We start from the raw sequence: 22,825 nt of genomic DNA on the forward strand, positions 1-22,825 counted from the left end.
GAGCTTAGACCAGACTCTCTCAAAGGTTTTTGCAAGTGACTGTGGTATCCCAAAGTAAAAGTATTTACCACCAGCTAGACTTTGTACATTATATACAGTATGGGTTCTAAGGAGAGTTCTACCATCCCTGGGTAACATGGGATGATACATTTTCAGGATTGTAAGGAGAGCAGTCAAAGCAACCAGAGATATCTTAAAGTTTACAGCCCAGTCACAGTAAGATGTAGCTAAAGAATCACCACATACATTTTCATCTACATCAGGGGTGTCAAATTCCAGTCCTCGGGGGCTGCACTCCTGCATGTTTTAGAGCACTAATGTCAAAGTCAAGGCCCGCGGGCCACATCCGGCCCACGAGAAGGTTTTTACGGTCCCTGGGATGATATTGCTTTATTATTAGATCCGGCCAGCAGCAAGCCGGTGTGGGTAGCAGAAGTGATCGGGTCCTACGCGCCTGCTGATGACATCACGCGTTAAAATATATTGTAGCGTATTCCAAGAACACAGACGTAGTTTAATTATCACATTTTATTAGTCCAACCGACTACTGTGGGCAGCAGCCGACGGCAATACAGTACGACGTCAGTCAAGCTCTCCTCTTTGTCCTCCGCTACTCTCGCTCGCATGCCCTCTCCTCAAGCAAGCCGTATGATGCATTCATTAACCTCGGAAACAACACAACTTGGCAAGACACAAATTCGACCACAACACAGATAACCCAATTCGTTACACTATTTCTGTAACATAATTCTTTGCATCTATGTTTGCCACCCCCTAGCTGTTGTTATAACGAACATTACCGCTACTTTTGCAAGGATCGTCCTTCGGTCGTCTACATGCCGACTCAAGACTTCACATCACTTTTCGTGACTTTCTGAATCGGATTGTGGCGAAAGGTTATTCGGAGTAAAACACGCTTTATTAAGAAATACTTTATATTAGAAATCTCACCTTGTTTTATTATTAGTAATTGTTGGCATTTGATAAATTCATTGAGTTTCGATGTAGGGCTGAGATGTCCCACACTGTAAGCAGTACTTTATTTTATTTTTTATTTAGTAACTCCGAACGTAAAAACACAGCAGCCAGGGGTTGACAAACATAGAGGCAAAGAAATATATTACAGAAATATAAAGCGTGACATCATCAGCAGGCGCGAAGGACCCAATCCAATCTGGACATTTAAAAAAATTTCAATGAACATTCTATCAGTCCGGCCCTCGGCTTGTAAGGACCCAATCCAATCTGGACATTTAAAAAAATTTCAATGAACATTCTATCAGTCCGGCCCTCGGCTTGTCACAAAATTTTGTATTTGGCCCTCCGTCCATTTGACTTTGACACCCCTGTTTTAGAGGTTTCCTCGTCCAACACACCTGATTCAAATGATCGGGATCAGGATCAGGCTCCTGCAGAACTTGCTGATGAGATGATCATTTGAAGCAGGTGTGTTGCAGCAGGGAGATATGGAAAACAGTCAGGACAGCGGCCCTCGAGGACCGCAGTTTGAGACCCCTGATCTACATCATCTGCTTGGCCATCTGAGTATGCTGGCGAGGGGTGGGCGGATCGATCCAAATATCGATATCATCGATACTAAGCAAGTACTTGGATCAGAACGATATTATTGTCTTGGGATCGATAGTTCGCTCCTTTCTCGTTACATTGCTTTTTTAAATTTGACTCTTGACTTTTGTTCTGAAACAGTTGTTGTACTAGAAGTATTATATTCTTTATACTGTTAAAGGTTTTTATATTTTATTGTTTACATTATTTGCACTACTGACTTTATTTTCAAAATATTGTGCAATGGGAGGTATTTTAGTTGTCATGTTGATATTGTTATATTTGTATTTTCGTTACATTGCTGCTTTTTTTGGTTTGACTCTCTTGACTTGTGTTCTGAAACAGTTGTAGTAGAAGTATTTTATTTTTTATACTGTTAAAGTTTGTACTGTAGTTATTCATTCATTCATTCATTATCCATACCTTATCCTCACAAGGGTCGCGGGCGTGCTGGAGCCTATCCCAGCTGTCTTTGGGCAGTAGGTGGGGGACACCCTGAATTGGTTGCCAGCCAATCGCAGGGCACACAGAGACAAACATCCGCACTCACAATCACACCTAGGGGCAATTTAGACAGTCCAATCAACTTACCATGCATGTTTTTGGAATGTGGGAGGAAACCGGAGTACCCGGAGGAAACCCACGCAGGCACGGTGAGAACATGCAAACTCCACACAGGGAGGCCGGAGCCGGGATCGAACCCACGACCTCTGAACTGTGAGGCGGACGTGTTAACCAGTCCACCACCGTGCCGCCCTGTAGTTATTTAATAAAAAAATATATACATTGTCTAAAATCTTCATGCTGTGTTTATCATTATTATAATAAACTAACTCAAGGGGGATCATGACATTTCCAAGCAAAAGGTACCGGTATTGTTTCGGTATCAGCCGATACTACCCTGTATTTACTTGGTATCGGATCGATACCAAAATTCCCAGTATCGCCCACCGCTACTGGGCACTCACTCACTCAAGCACGCACGCACGTAATCCCGTGCAAGCATCATACTTGCAGTTAGAAAAGAACGACAGCAGATGGCACTGTTTTGACCCAATTGAGCCGGAGTTCATTGTTTTGACTGTTACCAATGCCAAAAGGTTGTGTGTTTTCCAAATAAAGTCCGGTTCTTCTTCTTCTTCTTCTTCTTCTTGTTTTCAAAAGTTGCCTTGCAAAATGACGTCACGCCTTTCCTACAGCTTGTTGTCCCAAAATCCGGCCGACACGAACGAAGCAACTCTTGCAATCCAATCGTGTCCGACCCGGGTGAAAAAAAAAGAAGAGAGAGAAAGGACACGGCCCAGCTGAGGTGCCTGATTTCAGTGGCAAATTAGCATCAAGCTAAAGTTGCTCCACAAGGATTGATTTCCGTTTCAACACTGAGGTGTATAAAGTGAGACCTTTTGCTTGCAAAGGTGCACGTGAAAATGGCGGCCGCGTTGCTCCAAGCTAAAGGCTAACTTTTTGCGTGGGCTCAACACCCGCTGGTGTCAAACCCAAGGCCCGGGGGCCAGATCCGGGCCCGCGATGCTAACTTTGATGTGGCCCGTGACCCCAAATGAGTCGGACGCCCCAATATTAGCAACAACAACAACAACGCCAACTGTTCCCTCAACAAAAGACTGAAACAGAAAACATTCCTGTTGTCGACCTGCATTTTGGCCATGTTTGCGGTACAAAAAAAGAGTAAGCAATGAGTTAGGAGAGACGCACTCGGCCGGCCATTTTTTATTCTTTTTTTATTTCCAACAAGTGACCATGACGAGGATAAAGCGATTTGACGTGAGTGGCATCCGCGTGTTCCCCCAAAACGTTCGCTCGCTTTTTGTCCGCCTCGGCGAGGTGGTCAGTCGGGTAGCGGGTGACGGACGTTGGCTAGGTCGAGTCGCTTGCAAAAAAAGAAAAAAAAAAGACAAAATCATACATTTCCAATTCTCTTGGCACTAATCCCTGATTTCCATTTGAGAGCCGCACGTCGTTGCCTCTATTTCTTGTTTGTTTGTTTTCTTTTCCCTCTTGCGCGAAGTGGTGTTGGAGATTCATAGCTCAATGCGTGCTTGCGTCTTTCTGCTCCTGCTGTGCTTGCCAAGGATGGGCGGCCTTCTTGTCCAAAGGGGGGGAAAAAAATCGCGCGATGAGGACCACCCGAGCTCACAATTCAAAGGCCCGCTCGACTCCAGACCAGCCATCATTGACATGCCAAAGGGGAACGGGCGGCAAACAAGTCGCCTAGCAAACGACGATTGACCTTTCCTTTGACGATGACACGCCTCGTCATTTGTCGGACAGCACGGACGTCGCCATGAAGCTCGTCAAGGTCCCTTCTTCCCCGCCGATATTCGGGAGCGCGCTTGATAGCCCATCCAAAGCGGCGAGAGAGTTGACATGGCCACGGCTCGTTTGGGGGACGGACGTGCTCGGTTCCCTGTCCGGTTTGACGTTTGGGACAAAGACAAGGCGAGCAGGCTGACGCAAGATTGCAAGAGTGGGCTGGCCGAGTCAATGTAGTTGGTCATCGGTCGGGCCCGACGGTCGTCATGGAGTCCAGCCGAGGGGGAGAAATCGGCCCAGCCGCGGACTCTCTCGGGGCCGGTGTTGCGCAAGCGAGCCTTGCCTCTCGTGACTTCGCTGTGTTGTTTACGGGGCAGCCTCTCGCTGACGTCAGAGGGCCTTTGATGCTTTCTGACCGGTGCGGCTCTTTGATGCACCTCACAAGGGCTCTATGACGACGTCGGACCAGAGAGGTCAAAAAGGAGGAGAGGCGAGTCAGTCAGTCACGGACGCTCCCGTACAAGTCACAGCCCAGAAGACACCCGATTGATCGCCATTCTTCTGGCGCAGCAGGCCACGATGAAGAGCCACCTTCGCTTGGTCCCCCTGCTCCTCCTACACACGATCACCCACTCGCCGGGTAATGCACGCACGTACACACTTGTCGCCGGGCAACGGCACATCATAGCTAGCATTATAGCTAACATGAATGATTTATTTTCATGCAGTAAAACCGAGTGTTCACAAAGGAAGCGGTTGAGTCCCTTTCAGCGTTGGTTGTCGAAAATCCACAGCCTTCGCCCTCACTTTGAAAAAGACGAGTTGAAATAATGAGTGCCATAGTCCCAGCTATGCCATAGCCATAGTCAAGTTAAGTTTGTCCCATTTTCAAAGTCGATTCATCAAAGTCGCGCCAAATTGCTCTTTTGACGTCAATGGTTGAGTTCGTCCAACCGCTGCAGTCTGCCCGCCCCGCAAAGACCACCCGAGTGCTGTCAACCGCCGCTCAAGCGATCCAATCGGCGCCATTTTGTGTCTTTTCTCAGCAACTGAACTGCAATGCTACCAGTGTACTGGTGAGACAGAATGCCAGAGTTGTCTTGGCGAGCTCGCCAGCTGCGCCAAAGCCCCCTGCGAGATGGGAAAGAACCGATGCCTCACAGTCACGGGTAAGTTTGGCGTAACACAATGCCGAGTGCCTGAGGGAGATCACGCGGCGGGACAGCGCCTTCAAGTGCTTGTTTTTTTTTATGACGCCTTGCAGACGCCAACAACACGGTGACCACCTTGGGCTGTAAAGCGGAGGGAGAGTGTAGCAGCTCAACCCCTGGCACAACATGCTGTGAGACTGCATTGTGTAACAAAGGCAAAAAGTCCTCCGAAGTGCCGGGCTCCGGCCCCAAGGCGGCGGCGGTGGCGGCTCTTCGGCCTCGCGGCGGCAGCGTGTTGCTCCAGCTAGTGCTGCCCGGCGCCGCCACCTTTGTGCCGCTCTTGGCATGACAATTGCGTGCCGCTTTTTCAGATCCAGGAAAAAAAATCAACTTTGCGTACCCTCGCAAAAACTGTGAGATAACGCAAAGTTTTTTGCGAGGGAATCCATTTTGTTTTAAATGCGTGTTTATGTACTTCCGGGCCAGTTTGGCAGCTAGCCTAGCCTCTAATATCGCAGCTGTTTAAGAGACGACAGTACGTCAGAGAATAATGGAGGAGGACTTGGAACGCTCCTCGCCGTCAAGAAATGTCCTCTATTGTTTCGCACTCGCTTCAGATGTCTTTCGCCTATTTGGAAACCGTGCTTAATATCAAAAACTGATTTTATTTGCAAGGCCTTTTCAAAAATGTCTTTTACAAAAAGTTGTTTTAAGTGTTTAAAAACAAAAAATAAAGTAAATCATAATTGAAGGTAACAATCATTGAGACTCTTCACATTTATATTGTTTTGGAGTCTCCACCAAACCATTTACCCTTTCACTTCTTTCTACCATTAAGATTAAAGATTGGAAATATCTGTTTAACTAATTTTGGAAACATTTTAGTGACGGGAACTTATTTCTCCATTTGCTGGAGTGAATATGGTATTTACCTAGTATAATTATTTTTACATGTTTAAATGAAATTCTTAAATTTATTTCGCTGGTTCTTATGTTTGTAGCTTTTACTAGATCAATAAATAAGATTTCTTTGAATCTAGTTTGAATTTTTATCTCCAATTCTATCAGGGCCAATTCGAATTTCTGGTAAAGTTATCTTCACGTCTGAATATGGAAGGGTGTTTTTAAGTTGTTGAGGTAAGGTGGCTGGAATAGCATGGCATATATTTCTGTATTCTCTATAAGAACATTGTATTCCATACTTTACATTAAGAGTCAAGTGGCATAATTGATCCAGAATTATCCATAAGGTCAGCTACAAATATTATTCCCTTGTCATACCACCAGTTTTTTAAATGTATTATTATTGTTTTGTTGTTTCATAGGATGGAACCATGTGGACTAAAGTTGTGGGTAAATGCCATTTTCCAGGAGTGTCAGTTTTACGAAGATCGTTTTTTTCTTCTTTTTTTTTTTCGAGTATCGTCCTTGGGTGGCCTCAGTGCCCACTGATGACGTCACGTCAATTCGTGGCTTTGGGAATCTGATTGTCGTTCATGGTTATTCGGAGGGAAAACACGTTTTCTTAAATACTTTACATTATATACATAGAATCTTGCAGCCTGAGTCAACAGTTCGGCAGAAGAAACGCAAACATTTCATTAAACAGGTAGCGGCTTCTTCACGGGGTATAAGCGGAAGTGACGCAGGATCTGCCTCGCCAATGTGGCATGAAGCAATTTTGTATTTTTTTTAAATTTAGTAACACAGAATATAAAAATACAACAGCTATAGGTAACAAACGTTGTGGCAATGAATTATATAATGTAGAAATACGTTATAGGGCGTGACGTCACGCGCGGAGGCCGATCACACCGGTCCATATGTTCGTGACCAGTTAGCCATTAGGGGTGGGCGATACTGGGAATTTTGGTGTAGATTAGATACCAAGTAAATACAGGGTAGTGTCGGCCGATACCGATACGATACCAATACTTTTTGCTTGGAAATGTAGTGATCCCTATACCTGTCAACTTATACTTTTCCCCCGTATTTTGTACGTTTTTTGATCATTTCAAATTGTGTACGCCGTATAATAATTTTTGTACGGAAAAAAAAAATTAAAAACTCGTTTTCTGTTAGACCGATCTCGTCTTGCCCAATTCGGCTCTAATCCGGAGTGTCCGTTAGCGATTCCCAATGCAAACTTCAGCTGACGAAAACCCCCCGCCCCACCCCCGTTGAGTGATAAACACGGTGTAAGATTCTATATAGAAATGTCCGTTCCGTTTCCCCCACCTCTCCAACTGAGCGATAAATACTGTGTAAGATTATATACAGAAATGTACGGACAAATTACAACTTTTGTAAAATTCAGCACAGCCCAGGGTTGACAGGTATGAATCCCCCTTGAGTTAGTTTATTATAATTATGATAAACATAGCACAAAGATTTTAGGCAATAAAACAATGTTTTATCTTTTATCAAATCCCTACAATGCAAACTTTAACAGTATAAAAAAAATAAAATACTTCTACTACAACAACTGTTTCAGAACAAAAGTCAAGAGTCTAACCAAAAAAAGCAGCAATGTAACCAAAATACAAATATAACAATGTCAACATGACAATTAAAATACCTCCCATTGCACAATGTTTTGAAAATAAAGTCAGTAGTGCCAAGTGTAAACAATACAACGCACAAACCTTTTAACAGTAGAAAAGATGAGATAAGAAAATATGAAGTTCGGATATTCCGTAGACAACCACAATTAAGCCATTTTTAATATGGCTCCGCCCCTGATTGATAATATCAAAACTTGGATCGATCCGCCCACCCCTATTGTGTATTGCAAACTCAGAAACGAAAAGTAACATCGCGGTAATGGTCCATGGACTGTATAAAAATCATTGGCCCAGTACACCTTCACTAGAGGATTATTAGCATGAGGCATCCTCGTCCGGACCGGGTCTGGCGCATACACAGTTCATGTGTCCGGTTGTCAGCCGACACTGGCTGAAAACAACCGGAATTGGCCCATAACTGACTGCTATCTGGGACTGAATTAGAGCTGCAACTATAACGATGAATAATTAAGGGTTTAATTTCCAATCATTTTCTTCCGAAACAGGATATTCTTTCAAATTGTCAGTGCAGAAAATGCACAGGTCTGTGACATGTCAAAAAAATGCAAAAATGTTTGAACCGCTTATTTTCACTGTCGTTGTGGGGTACACCCTGAACTGGTCGCCAGCCAACCACACTTCACTCTTTCCAAAATAAAAGCAAATGTTTGCAAATGTGCGAATTCCAAGAATTTGGATCATTTTAAATGAATGTAGTTAGGCTGTTAATTGCAAGATAGCTGTCAAAAAGACATGCATGATTAACGATTCGTATCCGTAACAGTAATAATTTGTTTGAATTATTTCCCTGTGGGTAGAAATCCAAATTGTGAGGGTTAAAATTGTTTTTTGTTTTTTTTTTGTGAATTGTGAAGGTTTGATTTTTTTTTCATGTGAGTACAAATCAAAACTGTGAGGGTTTGAATTGTTTTTCTTGTGTATGAATAAAAATAGTGAGGGTTTGATTCTTTTTTTCTTTTTTTTTCTCATGAGTATGAATCAAAATTGTGAGGGTTTGAAATTCTTTTCCTGTGAATACGAATCAAAATTGCGGGTGTGAAATGTTTTCTTGTCAGTACAAATCAAAAGTCTGTGAGTGCATTGTTTTGTCAATACAACTCTAGCTTCCATGACTACGAATCTTTACTACGCACGAATTGCCTGCTGAGCATACGAATCACTTTTGTGATGCAATGAATCACAACATGCAAATTAAAATGATGTCATGCAAGCTCCCAAGCCACGATTCCTCCACCCACGCATGCGTAGAGAAGAAAATAAAATGGCCATCGCGAGCGCCAATAGTGTAACCCACGTTTGAAATAAACCTTTAACCAATTTTCACTGGGCTGACTGGGGCTTCTGTTATGGTTCTGACTTGTCTAGGCGACAGATGATGATAAATCAGCTGTCGTAGTAGTGTATCAAATGTTGGTATTCTTTTAACCACAAATAATTGACTAGCATTGTGACACCTTGGTACTCGAAGAAGGAGCCTCAATGCATCCTTTTAGCCTCTGTCAACTCGACTACTTATAGTTGTACCATAGCTGACCACTGCAGAGTGGTGTAATATATGTCCTGAACAATAGCACTGAACGAAATCAGAGCACATCAGATCAGAGAAAACCTTTTAATCAGCATACAGTATTAGCCAGTATTAGAGAGTATACCGCGCAGGCGCGAGTGTGTGTGAATTGGTTCTTGTAATTTAATGCATTTAGCAAATAATAGGCAGCAGAGAGGAAATATAATTTGCCTTTGGAGACAATGATTAGCATTATTACATTAAACAAATTAAAAGGACTTCTTCTGTTTCCCATTTGAACAAATCTCCCAGGTGCATGTTTGGTGAGTAAGTGCATCTTTTTCAGGAAGTAAGATGTCTTGTTAATTTGACCACAAATTGAATCTGTCGGAGCTTTACGTGGGCAGCATGTGATCTAATGATGAGCACATCTGCCTTACAGTTCAGACGCCCCGAATTTCTGAATAGATGGGTGGATGGAGCGCTGCTTGCAAGCCATTCGGCCACATCCTTTATCTGGCTCTGGAGGTGCAATTTAACGAGTAACCACATGATGGCGATAATGTCATTTACCATTACAATTATCATTTCAAATATCCACTTGACGTGATAGATTTACTATACAAATTCACGCTTTTTTTTTCATGCAGCTTAACTTTGGAACTTTGTCGAATGTGCAACGAGGATTATGACATTTTCACCTTTTAAATGAATGATGACGATTATGATGATAAAACATTTAATGCGATTGTTATAGGTGTTGTCTGTAAGATACTAGTAGTAGTATAGTAAAGTACTAACAATAGTAATGTCTTTGCTGTTATAATAAGCTAGTAGGATGGAGCTTTGGCTTTGTTCAGACAGGAGACAAAAATGTAATGTAAGCCCCTCCCAAGAGGAGGACAGCGGATGCCAACCTCGATGCATACACACGGTCACTCACTGTATGATCCTCCTGTGTGAAATGGAGCTGAATTAGGGGCCATTCACTTTTATGGCTACTTCAAGTCTGAATGCAGTAACCAGCGGGCTGTATTGCGTATGAGCGTTCACGAAAGAAATGATGTGGAGATACACGAATTTGTTTGCATGTCTGCTGGTCCTGTGTAAGGATGCGGCTTCACAAAGCAAGGTAAGTGGAGATAAAATGCAAATCTCTGACAAAGAAACTCCGCACACATCGCAGCTGGTCTTTGATTTATTCATTTAATCTTCCCAAAGTCTCGTTTCGACTGACACTCGATTCTGTTTTTGTTTGTTTGTTTGTTTTTACCTGCATCAAGTTACATATATTAATTCATTGGGGGCATCCACAGTGTTTCTGCAGACGTTTCTCCTGTGGTTTATTATTTGAGGAAATCCTCTGAAAGGGATCTTGGAACATAAGTATCAGTAGGTCGAACGTGAGGTCCTGATGCCGCTGGAGTGATGGCATTTCTGAAGGACGGCACTTGCTGGGAAAGCAATATCTGTCTGACCTTGTTTAGACAGCTGCTGAGCTCCAATAACCATTTAATCTCCAAGTCCATCCAAACTCGAGACACACAATGGGAGACAACGAATTTTAGCCCTTTGTACACTATGTACACTTTCATTTTTTTAAATCCAAAATTTAAGTAAAGTTAATGAAAGACAAACAAAACAAAATGTTTATTGATTGCAAATAGTCTAGCAACAGCATTAGGTATGAAAACCAAGCACTGCATGCTTCCGCAGCAGACACAGCCAAAATTGTGACATCATTTTTTAAAAGGAAAACTCAATTCCAAACGTATCAGCATAAACACAGCCTCGCAGAGGCATTTGGTTAGTATATTACGTCTTTTTCTATGCTAATGTTTGTTTGATGCTGTCATGTAGTTTATAATGTAATGTAGATTAATGCTACCTGTACAGAAGTGCAGTTCAGCAACCCCCCCCCCCCCCCCCCCCAAAAAAAAAAAACACATTACATTACATCTAAATAAAAGCAGTCCACAGCTGCAGTACAGATTAGAAGGTTGCCAGCCTTGGACAGCTGAGCCAAAGATGTTGCAGTTTTTCTCAAGATAAGTAATACAAAACAGTTAACTGTCTGACTGTAATAGACCACACATCTGTACGTAGCCAAAGTTGTGCACGCTGTACTCCATACCCTGAGAGAACAGCACAGAATCTCTCAACTATGTCCAAGTATGGTGCATGAATGTCTAACAAATGTCTGCTCTGGATACAATCAAAAAGGGGGAGGTCATTGAATAGTAAAGCTGCCATATAGAAAGTCATAGGTTACAGCATGTGGAAGGATCAGCCCAAATTAGGGAAGTAATTTGAGTTACAATAGAAGCTCCAATAAACTGTTGTACCATAGTCATTCACTTCAGTGTGCTTGTTGGGCAGAATTGCTTAACCTAAATCCAAAGCTTCAGCCAATGGTATCCTTTTCTGATTTTCCTTGTTTTTTCAACATTGTGCATAAATACAACCCTCAAAAGGAACAATGTTGTTCGAAGGGATTGAATGTTGCATAATAAATATAAATAATAATATATAATAAAACTGGACTTCAACTCCATCAGCACCTTTTGGAAACGTAAAAATGCTTACAATAAAACAGAATACATCGTCTATCAACACCTTAATATTGCTTTTGTGAATGAATGGGAGACTCAGGCTCAGACCTTGCAGACACGGGCAATGATGCTTGACAGCGTGTTGTAGCTTTGGACATTTTTTTGTACTATAAATGGCAGGGGTTGCGACTCCCACTTTTCTCGATGAGTGTAACCCCGCTGACTACCACAGTGGTGACTTGAAATACAAGTTTAAATTGTTCTATGACTACGCTCAGAACTCAAAGCACTTTTATCTCAAACCATATTTCGGGAACATAGCACTCTATAAAATACTATTTTTTAAAAAACATTTTAAAAACATTATAAATAATTGAATAAAATGTAAATAATTAAGCAGTTTGTGCATCACAATAAATTAACTGTGGCTCCTTCTGGTGTGCATAACTTGGCCACCAAACAAGAGTATAATACAAAATACAATCATGCAGACAAACAAAACTAAATGACTCAGTAATCAGCAGTAACGAATGATAGTTGTTTTTTGCAGAGGATAAAGAATGTATACCCGTGAGTATTATTAATTTGCCTGTCTATATGTGTTACTGCACCATTTGTGTTCAAATATTCTTTCATTATAGAATTAAAATAACACCACATAGCGCTGTTTTGCATTGTGTTAGCATTAAGATAGCATGCTTTCCTAAGGCAAAGTTTTGCGGTTTGCAATATATAATTATCTTTGTTTAATGTTTAGTTTGACAGTAAACTTCAACTGGAAGTGGTAATTAACAGCTTAAAGCCTCTTGTTTGAAGAATTTTTCACAATCTGCCAAACTACTGCTTGTTTATGGAGCAGTCACATCAAAAAATTTAGCTCAAAAGAAAAACAAAATGCCGAAACATAAACTCGGAAGTTGGGTCACACATATTTCAAGGCACCACTGTATGTCACATTAGTGCTTTAAAAATGGGCAGCTAAATATAGACTGCAATTGTTTTGTTTGTGAATATGGAGATTAGATTCAGACAGTGCCCGTGCAGGGCTGGATTTATTTATTCACCACCCCAAAAATCTGAAAAGTCCTGTGGTTTCCTCTCGGTTTTCAGTTCCCAATTATTTATTTGATTCATGTTGTTTTTGTTTTTTTAAATCGCTACCATACTTGTCTCTGTGCACTAGTATGGTGCCGGAGCCATCCACAAACGCAATACGCAGTGATGTTTGGTGCAAGTGTGTCAAGTAGGGCTGCCACAAACTATTATTTTGCTAGTCGATTTATCGAGTAATATGTAAATTGCGGCATAATCGCACCAGGCTCTTTTATGACCATCTGTATCTTACAGCTAGAATTACTTAAGGTATGCACTAAAAAATAATAAAGACATTTAAGATGAAAGTACATTTAGCTTGTATTAAACTTTGCAGATTATACCAACATTCCTGACATAAATGATGGAATAATTTAACTTGAAGGCGATACTGTGGCCTGAATTTTTTTTTTTTTTTTTTTTTTAGCTGTAAATGTTTAGTGCATTTTAAAATTGTACTCAAATGTATACACTATGCTGAGTTGCACTAATACTATGAAACACTACCTATAAATACATATAAAAACACATTTCAATTTTCTTGGGCACTAAGCCTTTTTTTTATGTGGAAGAGAGTGAAATCATATGAGTAAACTTAGGGGAAAGCACTGTGCTAAATAAAACTAAACTAAACACTTGTATTGGTTTTTCATTTTGTTTTTATTTAACCTTCAAAACATTTAGTTTTGCTTCTCTAGTACACATAATTTGATCGACACATTCAAAATGTGGAATGTACCCATAATGGAAAAAACAAAGTATATATCAATAAAATTCCAATCTCAAAGCTCAACTTTAAGGACTTCAAATGTTCCAAAGAGTACGTTTTATAACATAACATAACATAACATAACATAACATAACATAACATAACATAACATAACATAACATAACATAAGTATTCTGCCCTCCCTGAGCAGACTGAGTACTGTTTGGCAAATAGACAATCAAAAAATTTGCCATCGGAACTAAATTGGTTTTTGGCATTAAGACCTAAAGTGTAGATGCGATCAGAGAACATTTTGACCTGAGCTCGACAAGCTGACGAGAAGAGGATGCTCTGTATGTTTTGCATCAACTGAACTGAAAGAGACGGACTGAATGATGTGGGGAAAAAGAGGAACAGCTGGAGGACAGAAAAAATCAAGAGCACCTGTTTTGCACAGCACAGTCCACATTCTGGTGCAAAAAAAAAAAAAGACTCAATTATGGATATGTTTGATGTCTGTGGTTAGGGAGCTATAAAGTAGTTAAATTTCACTTGCTAAGGAAATCTCTGGTTTAGATTACAGACTGCACAGAGTAATGTGTGGTTGCCCATGTTCTCAAATGTACACTGATCACGTGGGAAAACCGCATGGTGTCAAACGCACAAAACGTGTGTTTGCTCTTCAAATTGGTGGACTGACTCTGATGACCAACACAGCACGCCATAGTGACATCTCCACCAACAATCAAATCATGTCGTCCACACCAGGTAGTAAGCAATGTCGGGATAAGACACACTCCTCTGACGATCGTGTATGGGTCGATTCCTCCATACAGAGTAACATTCTGCCGGTATCGTGGTTGTAGATCAGCTGGCAAGTTGTCAAAACACTTTGAAAATGCCATAATAAAACAATAATAATTTAATCCAAACAAGGACTAGTGTATTGAAAATGGTTTGATGCAAGGATTCATATCGTCGCCGTCCTGTGAAAGCACGTATGTCCACATTTTAATTTTTTGAGTAATTTTCACGTTAATGCGATGTCTGTAATGCGGAAACCCCATTCACGTAAACATTTTTAAAATCGACTTAAAGCGGAAGTCAACCCAAACATTTTTTTCAAGAATATCTTCCCAGCAGGCCCACTAGTTGAAACAGGGTATTCTGATAAATATTGCATTTGAGGAGTAAGTGTTAATCCGCTAATTTTCAGCCACCTCTGGGGGCGGCCATATTGTCTTCTGTCGACTGAAAATGACATCACAACTGCTCACAACAATTGAGCCGTAATTGTGAGCAGTTGTGATGTCATTTTCAGTCGACAGAAGACAAAATGGCCGCCCCCAGAATACCCTGTTTCAACTAGTGCGCTTGCATAGAACATATTCTTGAAAAAAAAAATGTTTGCGTTGACTTCCACTTCAAGTGTTTTTCACAGGACTACGACGATATGTAATGCAGTTAGTTATATGATTTACAAGATGCTATAATGCCTCCAAAATGCGTGTCTCTAAAGAGTCATATTTTCTGAAGCCAGTGGCAAAAACAAGTAACAAAGCCCTTTTTAGAAGAGACTCGGGGAGCATGGAGGGCGCTATCAAGTGGCGTGGGAAACAGTGCGGGCACCTGCTTCGTGTTTTGGTCATAAACAAACCAAAAGACAATCAGTGCAAGGTCAGGGGTGAGTGGCCACAAAAAGGAGACAGTTGCTCAGTGTACTGTGTCCAGTGCTTGGTACACTGGCAGATACTTGGCGCCATTAAATGAACTTTAGAAGTCCTTTCTTTGTTGTTTTAGATCAATGCCCAAATTTATATGAATGAACATTTGGGCGGTCCATCATTTGACTGGGGACGCTATACAGGGCTGGATTTAGTGTAAGCAATATGAAGTATTGTTGAAAAGAAGAAATAAACAAAGCCTAATTTATCTTTCATCAGAAGACAATAGTGGTTTTCACACTCATTTCCAGCAAATTGGCACGTCTTGTTGTAACAGTAGGCCCGGGTCGGTTTTAGGCAGAATTTGACGAGGATCGGGTGTTAATCTGCACACGGCGGTTGCGGCTGGCAGTCTTTTGCCAGTGTTCTGCCGGTGATGCTTGCTCCACAATTTGGCGAATTTCAGGGTCGACTTCAACCCGGTCAGCGAGCCCGAGAAAAACTGTGACAATGTCAGATGGCCAGTGTAAAAGAGACAAATTTGTCTTGGCACACACATTTTTCTCATATATATTTGTTTTCCGTCACTTACATTCATTGATTGAATAGCATAAATCTGCCTACAAAAAACAGATAATTCTAAGTATAATGTTTACTGACTCATTCATCAATTGCATTTTCCCACCAGTGTGCATTTCCTTGGCATTTCCTCCTCCCCATCTTTGTATGATCTTGGATTTAGATGTTTTTTCCCTCTGTAGATGCATATATCTTTGACAGAAATAAAGGGGTAAGGAAAACATACCTTTGTTTCTTCTACATTCAAATGTAAAATCCCATGAAATGTCTTCTAGGCAACATCTCTGTGGATCTTGGAACAGAGCCACCTGGCTCGGCTTGCGAATGTAGATGAGCATATGCATGTGAAACATCGGGTCAATGTTAGACCATCAAAATAGCCAAGTGCTTCCACTATGCATGGATGACGAGACCGGACTGTTAATTTTGACCTCAGTTGTAATTTTTCGTATCTTCTTGGGAAAGCCAACACAAGTATAACACACATGAAATGAATACAAATCAGATCATTCCATTGATTGTAATGCAATAATAGAAACAAATATTTGTGCTCTGCTGCAACCCGTTCCTGTCAGGGGTGTGCATATCTCCAGCAAAAGACGTTTCGATGCGTATCTCGATACATGGGGTGTGATATGACTCATGGACATGTTGAAGTGGAACGATTCTGTTCGGTTTGATTCAGTGGGTCGATATAGTATGGCTCAGTTGAGAGGGCAACATCCAATGTGATTCTTGTTGTCATTTTACAATATGAATAAACTTGTCAGTACCGTAAATTATATATATATATATATATATATATATATATATATATATTAGGGATGGGAATTTTAAAATTGTATTTGCGACTAGTCTATATGCAAGAAAACTTGAAATTGAATACATATTGAATTCAAAGTTTAAAATGCAAATGTTTTGTGTATGTACAGTAGGAGCTATTTTAGCCCAAACATTAAGGACAGTTTGTTCATTTAAATTCTATTGATGTAACAACAACTGACTGAATAAAAGTGAACAATTGAACGAGAAATACATTTCTGATACATTTGCCAATGCAATGAATGGCATTTATTATGAATGACGAGTAATGGTATGAATAATGAGTAATGGTACCGACTACCAGTCCAGCAGGGTATCATTCGCCATATGTCGGCTGCATTATCATGCACACAGGCAACGGCTTTATTTTCTAGTGCCCATGTACCCATCACACTCCGCAGGAGAGCAGCCAAGTTTTCAGCTGTGTGTCTTTCCTCCAAGGCGCATGACGCACACAGCTGCAGAGATGTCCTTCGTCCACATACGTCGTCCACGTTATAGTCATGTAAGATTCGGTGGCTATGGACGTCCATCCGTCTGTAGTTAAGGCATTGGCCACATAGCTGACACGCTCAAATGCTCGTAGTATCTACTCTTTCACTTGGTTTATGGCTACTCTCGAGTTGGGGCGTTATTGTTTTGCAACTTGGCACCATGTACTCAGACTCAATATACAGCATTAATTTTTCGAACCGTCTGCCCTCAACAAAAGAAAGCGGCAGCATATCGCGTAATTTTACAAATTATTTGGGTAATCTTTGCTGTGCGGTGAGCATCGCAGCGCCTGGCTGGAAAAAACACTCTCATGCTCGTCTGACTGGGCCCGCCGCCATCGACCTGCAGGTTCACATCGAGATTTAATTTGGATGTGGTTTCTCGTCGCTTCAGGAGAGTGGTTGTAAGCGAGTTTATGCTTACAAAGCATACAGACGACCTTGTTGTCATCTGCTGCATCAAAATACTCCCAAACGGTGCCATTGTTTTTCGTGGTAGCTTCAACATCTTCAGAATGTACTTTTCTTCCTCAAACTTAGTGTCCCCGCCCCCTACTACTATGTGTGTGTGTGTGTGTTTGGGGGGGGGAGCAATTCTCTCTCTTGGTGCTCAGCTTGTTGACAGAGGCAGAGGCGTGAGGAACAAGGTGTGTGATTCTTAATGCAGCGTTTAACCGACTAGTAAAATACTAAACGTTTAATAAACGACTAGTCACATCCCTAATATATATATATATATATATATATATATATATATATATATATATATATATATATATATATATATATATATATATATGTATATATATATATATGTGTGTATATGTATGTATGTATATATATATATATATATATATATATATATATATATATATATATATATATATATATATATATAATCTCTCCAATAAAAGACAATTATTGAAGGATGGTTTATTTTAAAGTGGAACGGTTGGATTTGGGTTGAATCTGTGGGATTACGATTTGGTTCTTTATAGTACGGTTGAGTTCAAGAGGGTGTGAGGAAATGAGTTTCATGTTTTCATGTGGAACGATTCGCTTAGATTCGAGTCAACCCAAACATTTTTTTTAAGAATATGTTCTATGCAAGCCCACTAGTTGAAACAAGGCATTCTGATCAATATTGCGTTTGTGGAATAAGAGTTAATCCACCCGTTTTTAGTCATCTCTGGGGGCGGCTATTTTGTCACTTCTGTCGACTGAAAATGACATCAAAACTGCTCAGGTAACGACCAATCACGGCTGACCTGTTTTCTGAATCTGAACCATGATTGGTCGTTAGCTGAGTCCTGAGCAGTTGTGATGTCATTTTCAGTTGACAGAAGTGACAAAATGGCCACCCCCTGAGATGGCTAAAAAGGGGTGGATTTTTCTGCTTAACGCAATATTAATCAGAATTCCTCGTTTCAACTAGTGGGCCAGCCGGGAATATATTCTTGAAAAAAATGTGTTTGGGTTGTTTTCCCCTTTAAACATTTTAGGCGCATTTTTTAAGTGTTACTTATTTGAAATACCTGTTTTATTAAATTATTCATGGAAATACTGGCTATCATTGCATTCATAGCCGAGGTCACCTGATTATATAACCTTTAAGAAAGTCATTTTAATGCCTTCACTTGTGCTTCATTGTTTGACATGACAATGTACTGTGATGAGTAAAGACTTCAGAGTATCTAGACACACAAGAGCCTCGGCAGGAATGTAGATATGTACTCCCAAAAGCAGTGAGGGCTTGATATACTTTGTGCTTAGCCAATTAACATCCCAGTGCTGATGACTTGAGGATTAGCTCCATGTCTTACCGTTCATCTAAGAACAAAGTCTTCCGCGCAGCATCCTTTATTAAATGACTTTGTAGGGTCAATCTTCACAGCGACACAATGTGCACTTTTAACGTCACAAAGAAAATGTGGGTTGGAATGTTTGTTTGAGAAATTTTGAGTGTCCATGAAAGTGGATTTTAAAGTCCTGCGCTTCAAAGTTGACCGGACATGCCAAATACTGAGTACAATTTTATTTTATGGTGACGTTTGCGGGAAAAGTGGTCATAAGAAAGCACTATTCTTTAGACAAAGCTGGAACGTACAGCTAAGTATTTGAGGTTTGTCAAAGAACAACACCACCGCCTGCTTGTCTTCTGACGATCAAGTGTGTAGCTAATTACTTGCTGGCAAAGCACTAAAAGCGGGACATGCTTGTTTATATGAGCATGGCTATACATACATAGGGGCAGGCAATTGAAATTCGAAATGCAACAAAAGCTTTTAAATGCCATCTATTGTATAGCACATGTTGTGTTTTTGCAACCCGAGTACAATTAGAGGTTCACTTCATTACTGTCGGATATTGTTAGCCATAAATGATCTAATAGAGCTCTCTGCGGCTTGCCCGCTTTTTTCCTCCCATTGTGCAGACATGGGTTGAGCCCTGTTCTTTTGACCTTGATCGCACGAGAGGCCTACGTTAAAGACTCAAAAGCATGCATTGAACAAATTCGGAGCTTTTCATGTTTAATGGAGAGTAATGCCTCCTTGACCCACGAGCTGTGAGAAGGAAATAGAGGACGTTTCCCATTTAAGAGTATGAGTCGTCTGGCCAACAGCGTGACCAAGACAAGAGCCACCTCCATGATTTTAGAAAATCCTAAATCCTATTCACCGGCTCTGCGATGGCAATGTGGTTCTCAGAGCACTTGACGAAACCGTAATCCGGGGGCTGCAGTACCTTGATTTAACAGTGTGACCCTGCTGTTTCATACAGTACGCAAGAAGTCGTCTGTTTCAAGCTAGTGCCAGAGAGACATCCGCAACATATGCAGTGTTCAGCATTCTGACCAGAATGCGGCGAACCTGGGACAGAACTAAAACATGTTAGTTTGGTTGGCTGGATATGGTGTAAACTTACTTTGTATGTCACATATAATGAGGTCAATTTGAGATCTCAGCACAATTTTACTCTGTAGCAGGCCATGTCCTGCGAGTAATCATCAGGCAAAGTAGGGCTGTGCAATTAATTGAAATGCAATTACAATTATTACAGTCCACGATAACAAAATTGGCATAAACGTAAAAAAACGATTATTAATATGCATTTACTGTATATACATTTGTTTACACAAGGAAATCATACTTGAATGTATACATTTGCACCTTTTTTATTTTATAATAACTAATTTGATAAATGTTGTTTGTTCCAAAAGGAGCTTACATAGTGTTTATTTGTCTTTATATTTTTTACGTTTAAACATTTTCTTATGTTGTACCCCCCCAAAAAATCAATGATCGTTTGAATAATCGTGATTTCAATTATTACCAAAATAATCGTGATTAAGATTTTTTTTTATAATCGAGCAGCCCTAAGTCAAAGTGGTTTTGATCTTTTACTACTGAGGCTGTCAAGTAGTAGCAATGATTTAAATTGTAATTATTGGAAATTAGCCACTTTTGTTCAGGATTAAGTGAAGAGCCAAGTTTTCACGAGACAACTATGGAAATAGGGATTTTCATTCCAAAAGAGTACCTTGACTGAGAAAAAAAAAAAGTAACGGGATGGGACAATGCGAGTCAAATTTCTTTGAGGACGGCAAAAAAAGGTAAAAGTCCCTTTGATCAGGGGTCCCCAACAACCGAGCCGTCCAAAGCGGCCCGGGCCGCGGTAGCGCCCAGGCAGCTCCTCGGAAGCCAAGTTGTCTCCGTTGCGTAACGCTAATATTAAATACACAAGATGGCAAATGAGTAAAACAAATAGCCGTATTGCCACTGCCTTAGATACAGTGGTCCTTGAGTTCTGTCAGAAAGGGGGGACAGTTGTATGTTTGTAGGTCCGAGACCCGGGTAAGGTCTAAGATTTTGAAAGCAGTGTTAGGTACCACTGGGTGAGAAGTAAAGCTCGAGATAGTCGAAACTTTTTGAGAGTTGGTGGATGCATGGTCCATGTCCACCCCTTTGTCTGCTATGCTAGAAAATATTATGAATATTGCAATAAATAATAGTCCATAAAATTGGGCAAGCCACCAAGATCTTTGCGGAACTGCAACACTGCTCTTCTCCGCTCAAGAAGTTTAATCTGCTAATCCACTGTGTTTTCATGTGGTTGTAGCATTTGTCAACCTGCTGTTTTCACTTGACATGGGTCAGGTTGGGTCTGGTTGGGCACACAGGAGCCCTGCTCTGCTTCAGACATACCCCTCCTCCTCAGTATTCGTGCAGTAATGGGTGGAAGGCACGTCACCCCCGCTACTCACCTTCCCCCATCACTCAGCCCGCATTCCTTCACTAATGAGCCCTCAGCCCCACCAATCATTGGCCCACTCCACCACTTTCTCTGCTAAGCCTACCGTTCAAGGCCATTCGTTGAAACAGGGCATTCTGATAAATATTGCGTCTGTGGAATAAGTGTTAATCCACTAGTTTTTAGCCATCTCTGGGGTCAGCCATTTTGTCTTCTGTCGACTGAAAATCTAGATATATTTTATCTATATATTTATCTAGTTATAATGTATAATAACTATCAGCATGTCCGATGCTGCTGTAGCTTTGTGGTCTGACTGCCTTTTTACAACATACTCTTTTTTTTGCAAATTTTCTGTTGAGTTAAATAGACTTCACACAGATCTGATCAGCGGAATGGGATCAGCAGATATTTTGCATTCATACAAAATGAGTGATCAGTTGTAATGTCATCGTTTGCTGATCAATGACATCATTGATCAGATCTGCAAAAGAAGACATTACAGCAAGCACAATCTCGTTCATCCAGGGATGTTCTGTGCTGTCAGTGATAATAACCACAAAGGTTTCTCAGCACATACAGTTGGATTTTTTTCTCCCCAATTTTTTTAGTTTTTGGGGGCTGGGGGTCTGAACCTCCCCACCCCTCCCTCACATTTCCGTGTATTGAATGTTTATCAGCGTTTTGGGGGGAATATTTAGGGTCTAATTGCGAATAACGGGGTTCAACTGTACATTAAATAAACAAGTTGTTTAAATAGATTGGACCTTCTTCTAATCAGATTGGTGATATATTTTCTTTTGTTTTTTTAAAACTCACTGATCAGAAATCGTCTCCAAAATCCTGAGTGTGTCAAAGCCAAAAGTTAACTGTTTTTGCTCTAGTTCTGTGAGGCCGGTGGTGTCTTTGACGTCATTCGTCACTGTCAAATATAAAACAAGGACGACAAGCTGTCCTTTTATTATGTAGGCGTGTGCTTTTTTGGCCAGGCTTCCATGGTTTGCTTCCTGTTTTTAGGCAAGCCAACATATTGGCCTTCCAAAGCCCAGCCAGCATACAGTACAAGACAACTGAAGCTCATCGGGATATGACGTTCTTATAGTGTTGCATTTTTTTTTGGTTTGAGGCTTTCCTCTGAGTCACAACAGTGAACATTCAAAAGAGAGGAAGCATGCTTTTTTTCTTAAGACCACTTTCCTTCCCTTGCTTTTGTTCTCCTTTGATAAAATATGGAGAATCATTCATGGTAGTTCAGTGCAGGTACAGTTTGTGTAGTGTCGTACATGTTGCCCTGTTTGACGCTAGGGATGTAACGATTAATCAAAAATCTATTTTAAATCGATTTGCCCCGATTAATTGATTCGATTAATTGAACAATCAAGTTTCTTAAATTCATATGGAAAATGATGTTTTGAAACGTTTTTTTCATTCCAGATGCATAGCACATTTTAAATGTGTAGATCACATTATGCTTTTGCGCCAAACATCATTGCGTATTGCGTTTGTGGATGGTGCAGAACCACACTAGTGCACAGAGACAATCATGGTAGCAATTTTTAAAAAATCGAATCGAGTCGAAAAT

General features: G+C 40.8%; 2 protein-coding genes across 2 annotated transcripts in view; both read left to right on the top strand.

Moving 5' to 3' along the window:
- The first annotated feature begins 4,306 nt into the window (after positions 1–4,306).
- LOC147147956 (uncharacterized) lies at positions 4,307–8,682 on the top strand. Its single transcript, XM_086031802.1, has 3 exons — positions 4,307–4,477; positions 4,884–5,006; positions 5,102–8,682. The coding sequence occupies exons 1-3, from the start codon at positions 4,417–4,419 to the stop codon at positions 5,335–5,337; spliced, it is 420 nt and encodes a 139-aa protein (XP_085887928.1). The 5' UTR covers positions 4,307–4,416; the 3' UTR covers positions 5,338–8,682.
- A 1,343-nt stretch (positions 8,683–10,025) lies between these two features.
- The window catches only part of olfml2a (olfactomedin-like 2A), a 40,095-nt gene continuing 27,295 nt past the window's right edge, over positions 10,026–22,825 (top strand). The window contains exon 1 of the mRNA XM_086032113.1: positions 10,026–10,212. Within this exon, the coding sequence (XP_085888239.1) occupies positions 10,141–10,212 (72 nt within the window). The 5' untranslated portion in view covers positions 10,026–10,140. The remainder of the gene's footprint in view (positions 10,213–22,825) is intronic.

The sequence above is a fragment of the Filicampus tigris genome, chromosome 5 (assembly GCF_054856515.1).
Source record: "Filicampus tigris isolate MCC_2025a chromosome 5, RoL_Ftig_1.0, whole genome shotgun sequence".
NCBI classification, from domain to species: Eukaryota; Metazoa; Chordata; class Actinopteri; order Syngnathiformes; family Syngnathidae; genus Filicampus; species Filicampus tigris.